This window comes from Camelina sativa, chromosome 13 (assembly GCF_000633955.1).
Source record: "Camelina sativa cultivar DH55 chromosome 13, Cs, whole genome shotgun sequence".
NCBI lineage: Eukaryota > Viridiplantae > Streptophyta > Magnoliopsida > Brassicales > Brassicaceae > Camelina > Camelina sativa.
Genome location: NC_025697.1, coordinates 212,837 through 219,664, shown reverse-complemented (window position 1 = coordinate 219,664; position 6,828 = coordinate 212,837). Strand labels below are relative to the sequence as shown.

Genomic DNA, 6,828 nt, shown 5'->3' with positions numbered 1-6,828 from the left:
GGCGAGAGTCAAAACCTCGCTCTCATCGATGTAATCGATTCCAATAGCTTCAAGGATCTGAGCTTCAACGAAATGACCAATCCTGGCCTTAGCCATGACCGGAATCGTAACGGCCTGTTTGATATCTTTAATCATCTGAGGATCGCTCATCCGAGCAACGCCTCCTTGAGCACGGATGTCAGCGGGAACACGCTCCAAAGCCATGACGGCGCAAGCACCAGCTTCCTCGGCGATACGAGCTTGCTCGGCGTTGACGACATCCATGATAACACCACCACGGAGCATCTGAGCCAGACCGACCTTGACGGAGAAGGGGGATTTCTTAGCCTCCGTTATAGCACCGTTACCGTACACCGCAACAACGCCGGTTCCTTCCATTATCGGAGGAGATTGAATTGATTTTTTTTTTCTTTTTTTCTTTTTGTGTGTGGAGAAGAAAGATTTATGGCCGGTCCTCGTCTATCTTATTAGATCGGCTTTATAGTGAAAGAGTTTGTGGCGGTGTGTCCCTTAATTAAAAAATAAAAATCCCTCAAAATAAAAATAGATGTTTTTTTTTTCTTCTTTTATTCCGTCGGGAACTGTGGGATTGATTATGAATCGGACGGTTTAGATCACACGATTTCAATTATCGGGTTAACCACACATGTTTAGTGGACTGCATTTAAAGGTTTTAGCTAAAACTAAATTGAGAGTTGTCTCAAACTTGATTTTTTTTTTTGTCAAAGTGTTACGTAAAATGCATTGTTAAAATCAGCGAAAATGCTGACAGACCAATAGTAACAAAGTTTTATAAAAGTACAAGTAACAACCAAATAGTAACAACCAAAAAGTAACAAAGTTTTTTTTTAAACGTTTTCCACAATTAATTTGTATGTAAAATTTGGGAAACAAATATCTTCTGACACCAAGAAATGTAACTGGACCTCGTAGAATCCACGACTGTCGCTCTAGTCCGCATTAATTGTTTCCATAAAAGACAAAGAGAAAAAGGAAAAAAAAAAGGTTTTGCAGAAAACGAATTGCACGCTTTAAAAAATCATTGGTTATCGAAATCATCTTTTTTCTTCTTAAAAATGGACTATTTTGATTTTCTTTATCGTATAATCAATCCATAGCCAATCGTTTTGTAATGCGATTGCGATACACTTGGTACTGAAGTTTGGTAGTACCAAAAATATTCATTTTATGGATTTTGTTTCTAAGTTTTTGAGATTAAACTAAAGAACAACTCTTCTTTATTATTAAGGAAAATAACTCAAAACCTTAATCTCTCAATCTCTCAAAACTCTCAAATTCTCTTAAGGTTGTGTCACAACTCAACACCCTTATTTATATAAAACACTATTCCTATTCCTAATAGTAAAACCTCTTGTATTAGATAACTCCTAACACAAACCCAAAGTCTTATCTCAATGTAAACACAATTTCTTTTAGGAATAGGATAACTTCAAACTTAAGTTATCCAACATTCTCCCTCCTAAGTTTGAAGTCTTCTACTGCCACTTCTCTCATGCCAATAAGATCCCTCATTTCCTTGAACTTGCTATTCCCAAGCGCCTTGGTTAGTATGTCCGCCTTCTGCTCATTCCCAGGGACATGTTCTACCTCCACTTGTTCATTCTCTACACACTCTCTGATAAAATGATACCTTGTATGGATATGTTTGCTCCGACCATGAAACACTGGATTTTTTGTCAAAGCAATGGCTGACTTGTTGTCGATCCGAATGGTAACCTTCTCGCAAGGTGCTCCAATGACCTCTTCAAGCAAATCCTGCAACCATATGGCTTGTCTTGCTGCCTCTGTTCCTGCCATAAATTCAGCCTCGCAAGACGAGAGAGCAACAATGTCTTGTTTTTGAGAACACCAAGTAACTGGGCTCTCTCCAAGGTAGAAGATGTGACCGGTTGTACTTTTACCATCATCAGGGTCAACGTTATGACTACTATCGCTATATCCTACGATCCTTGGTATCTTGGAGGTTGCAAGACCGAAAATTAAACCCAGATTGACTGTTCCCTTTAAGTATCTCAAACATTTTTTCAGTGCAACTCCATGAGGCTCTCTCAGATCCTGCATATAACGACTTAAGACACCAACACAGTATGATAAATCAGGCCTCGTATGCAACAGATAACGAAGACATCCAACATTCCTCCTATAGTTAGTAGCATCAATCGGTTTTTCCTTCAAAGATTTGTCAAGCTTTAATCCCGTCTCCATTGGTATATGTACATGATTACAATCCTTCATTCCAGCCTCTTCTAAGATCCTTAGAGCATATCTCCTCTGATTCGAAGTTATACCTTCCTCATGTTGACAGACCTCAATACCAAGGTAGTATGTGAGCTTCCCTAAGTCACTCATATCAAAATTTGTTGCCATCTCCCTCTTGAACAGATCAATAATACTTCTGTTTGTGCCAGTGACAAACAAATCATCGACATATACAGCAACAACAAGTCGACCTCCTTCCACCTCCTTTCGATAGACCGATGGCTCTTTAGAGCACTTTCTAAAACTCAACTCACACAAGATTTGATTCAGCTTATTGTTCCATGCCCTTGGAGCTTGTCTCAGACCATATAAGGCTTTGTTTAACTTATACATCTTGTTCTCTTGACCTTCCTCTTCGAACCCCTCTGGTTGCTCAACATAAACTGTTTCTTTTAGCTCACCGTGAAGAAACGCTGTCTTAACGTCAAGATGGTGCACTTCCCATCCGTGTAAAGCAGCAAGATTGACAAGAAGTCGTATGGTTTCAAGTCGTGCAACAGGTGCAAATACTTCTTCAAAATCAATCCCATGTTGCTGAACATACCCTTTAGCAACAAGTCGCGCTTTGTATTTATTTATGCTCCCATCTGCATTCTTCTTGAGCTTAAAGACCCATTTTAAGCCTATTGGCTTTGTTCCTGTAGGTCGATCAACAAGGTCCCAAGTGTGATTTTTGTTTATAGATAGTATCTCACCCTCACAGGCCATGATCCATTCCTTGCTCTCACTTGCTTCATCAAAGTTTCTAGGTTCCTCATTTAGTAGTAAGAGCAACATTTCTCCTTCCTCCTCCATAAGCTGTAAACAATCTTGATTTGTGATTAAGACATAATCATCAAGATATTTAGGCCTTGAAGTTGATCTTATAGACCTTCTCAGACCTATTTGAGTATCTTCCTCCGATGTACCGGTGTCAATCCTATCATCGTTTACTCTGTTCTCGATTCCTCTGTTTTTACCACTATCGATTATCTGCTCTGTTTCCATATCTTCTGCATTTTCATTGTTTTCCACTTCACCATGAATCCCATGGTTTCCAAATTCTCCAAAGCAAATACTAAATGTGCCATTAGTCTCAGATTCTGATCCTTCACCATTCCAGCTCCAACCCTTTGATTCATCAAACACCACATCTCTACTCACCACTATTTTCTTGTTCTGCGGATCATACATTCTATATGCTTTCGAACCTGGTTCTGTTCCCAGATGAATCAGCATTCTAGACCTGTCTTCAAACTAAAGAACAACTCTTCTTTATTATTAAGGTAAATAACTCAAAACCTTAATCTCTTAATCTCTCAAAACTCTCAAACTCTCTTAAGATTGTGTCACAACTCAACACCCTTATTTATATAAAATACTATTCCTATTCCTGATAGTAAAACCTCTTGTATTAGATAACTCCTAACACAAACCCAAAGCCTTATCTCAATGTAAACACAATTTTTTTTAGGAATAGGATAACTTCAAACTTAAGTTATCCAACAATAGAATTGTTGTACGTTAGGTTTTATAGCTAAAGACCTAAAGTATTTCTTGAAAAAAAAAAGTACTGGAAAAAGAAAGAAATTAAAATCCTTTAGCAGTTTGTGATGATAAAAGTAAATAGGCGGCTGTGGTTGAAAAGGAAGGCCCGCCTCTCGTTTGCAATCAGTAGATTTTTCCACTCAAATCAGTCGACTCCGGCGGCCCAAAACACTTCCAACTTGGTCTTCTTGACTACTTTGACTGTTAGTGTAACTTTCACATATACAAGTCCAAAATTTATTCAAGTATAACTTAACTATTCATAGAATTAGTGAAAAGTGGATAGTGGATTTGATTTAATCAAATAGAATGTTCGATTTCTCAAATAATTATAGTTTTTGTAAGTTAATGATAATAATCCAATCGGAGATTTAAGACATGCTGCTACTAAAACCGGTATGTTATAAACATCCTATAGTTTTATAAACATTAACCAAATGCTATACAATTTGTGCAATTCGTGTCTATAATTCGAAATCTTTGTAGGTAATGTTATACAACGCATTTGATATAGAACGAATGACCATATTTTTTATTTTCCGTATAAAGAAATCGTTACAGCACTTTGGAAAATAATAATAATAATAAACGAATTTGAGTAATATATACAACACAAAAAAACAAATTGGTATTAGGAGGAGCAGCAATCAACGCACACAACCAAGCCATTCTCGTTACATATCAAACACTGAATCCTTGATCCATCACCGTTGATAATCCGGCGACTACCTCTGCATCCATCACACATCAGAAACCTAAACCCATCGCATCGCAGGCAACGTTCATCTCCGGCGATTGGAACGCCCTCAAACAGAACCTTGAACTTACCTTGCTCGTGCAGACCCAATACCCTCTGAGCCCCTCCGATGCATCTTCCTTTAACGAACAGAACCGGAGGCAGAACCTCTGTTTCATCCGCCGCTGAGATTCGTCGGAGCTCTTCCCTATACTCTCTATGCATCGACACATCTCTCTCGTAGTACTTAACCTTAAAACTATCAAGCAGAAATCGGATCATGTCGCAGTCGTCGAACGTTTTTCTGATTCCCCGGAGAGTCGTCGTGTAGAAAACAACTGACTCCTCTCCTCCCGGAGGACACCGTTCGTCGAATTCCAAAAACGGATCGATAACGGCATCGCCGTCTTCTCCGATGACTCCTTCCGCGGTGACGTTGACTAACTGAAGGGCGTTGACATTTTCTTCTTTCCGTCTATCCTCTTCGACGCGGATCACCGGAGGAAGGGTATTCTCGTCTTTTTCGATTTCCTCTTCGACGGGAAAGAGGATGTGGTTTTCTTCATCATCGACTCTGGAGAAATCGTCTATCTTCTTAAAGCACACTGCTGCTAATTCAAACGCTTCTAACAGATTCGGATCGAAAAGTGTGCTCGAATTCAAATCAGGTCTTCTAAATCCAGATCCAATAGCTTTATCATATCCGTTAGAAACTTCCGATTTGCTCTCTTTCCGATCACACGGAACTCTCGGAATCTGATTCACCGGAGGCCGGACGTTCTCCTTGTCTCCGACGACACTTCTAGAAGCTTCTTCTCCTCCTCCTTTTCTTTCGTTTTCCACAAGTTCCTCCTTTACATTTGCGATTTGATCTCCAGGCTTCTGAGGGGTTCTCCAGATAGAACCGGCGGCTGTAATCTGAGGAATGGGGTTAGATATTTTCGGAAGAAACTCAGAGATCCCATCTTCTGCAGCAGAAAGCACCTGAAGAATCCGATCCTGATTCAGATACTCGCCGGCTCTAAACGATTTCAATTTCTTTGCAAACTTCATTCTCGATGACTTCATCCCCCTCCAGTGTTTTTTTTACTTCACCAGTCAGATAACAAAATTCGAGAAAAGTTAGTTGGGGATAAAGAGGATAAATTAGGGTAAAAGAANAAAAAAAAAAAAAAAAAAAAAAAAGGGCGATGAGGATGATGATGAATGATGGTGATTCAGTTTCAGCCCCAACGGCTAGTTAAAAGATGGGTAAGCTTCTCTTTTCTTTTCGGGGGAAAACAAATGAGAGAGCGTGACCACTAAGCAAGTGCCACGTCTGTAGAGGATTTAACAACACATCGATTAACGCAACGGTACATAAAAACTGCGCATCTTCCAGATTGGCCACTAGTATCTATATTTCGTCATAAACCGAACCACATTAGAATTACACATTAAACCGGAACCGCTAATCAATTTTATATGTGTGCGGTGTGCCAAAAACAAGCGACGACGTATTGCCAAAATCAGATTTGGCCAAAATCAGATTTGTCAAATTTTTTTAAAAGGAAACCAAAAAACGTTTACAAACCCATCAAGAGCATTAATTAAGTCACTGAGTTTTCTCTTAAGTACATAGACACGCAGCTTCAAATTGTACGTTCTGCTCCATCCTAATTTCTTTCTCCTATGGTTTTACAGTTTTCTACAGAAGTCAGACAACCACACCACCAACTTTTTCTTCCAAAAAACTTTAATCGCCTGTTCAGCTGCATCTAGCTCAGTAGTGAATCGTCTCTCTACCCGGGCTAGGATACTAAACCGGCACACGCTTGCCACGGTACTTGTCAAAGAACTACACATTACATAAACAACCAGTCAATCGATCGCATTAGCCAACAATTGGCAGAATATGCGACAGAGTTCATAATAAAGTTAAGGCAAACTGACAAAACAATAGGCCTAGAAACTCAAGATCATCAGAGACAATGAGAGAACGATCAATTGTAATTTGGATAGCCAAACTGGGAATCACATGAGTTCTATTTCTTAATGTGGATCAGAGTAATACATCTATCTCACCAGGTTTTGAGCAGCTCACATGGATAAATTGTTATTGATAACATTGAGTAACAGCACGTGGTAGTGGAAGTCTACGAGTCTCATGCAAAGACAATTATTAGTGAATTTTGAATTGGACACATACCGATCTAATATATGGTTGCTGAATGATCCAACCGAGAACTGGTATCTTCTGAGCAAAAACTGCCAAGGTTGGCCAGAAGCCACTGAAATACAAAACG

At 39.3% G+C, this 6,828-nt stretch overlaps 3 protein-coding genes across 3 annotated transcripts in view; all 3 read right to left on the bottom strand.

Annotated features, from left to right (window-relative positions):
- Positions 1-487, bottom strand: part of LOC104734162 (pyridoxal 5'-phosphate synthase subunit PDX1.3) — a 2,609-nt gene extending 2,122 nt beyond the window's left edge. The window contains exon 1 of the mRNA XM_010453687.2: positions 16-487. Coding sequence (XP_010451989.1) covers positions 16-378 — 363 coding nt within the window. The 5' untranslated portion in view covers positions 379-487. The remainder of the gene's footprint in view (positions 1-15) is intronic.
- Positions 4,335-5,703, bottom strand: LOC104734161 (glutaredoxin domain-containing cysteine-rich protein 1-like). The gene has a single exon (XM_010453685.2). It carries the CDS (start codon positions 5,609-5,611, stop codon positions 4,439-4,441), a length of 1,173 nt encoding a protein of 390 aa, XP_010451987.1. The 5' UTR covers positions 5,612-5,703; the 3' UTR covers positions 4,335-4,438.
- LOC104734159 (vesicle transport protein GOT1-like) overlaps positions 6,073-6,828 on the bottom strand; it is a 6,994-nt gene continuing 6,238 nt past the window's right edge. Inside the window, exons 7-8 of the mRNA XM_019234390.1 lie at positions 6,732-6,813; positions 6,073-6,380 (exon numbers count right to left, since the gene is read on the bottom strand). Of these exons, the coding sequence (XP_019089935.1) occupies positions 6,342-6,380; positions 6,732-6,813 (121 nt within the window). The 3' untranslated portion in view covers positions 6,073-6,341. The remainder of the gene's footprint in view (positions 6,381-6,731; positions 6,814-6,828) is intronic.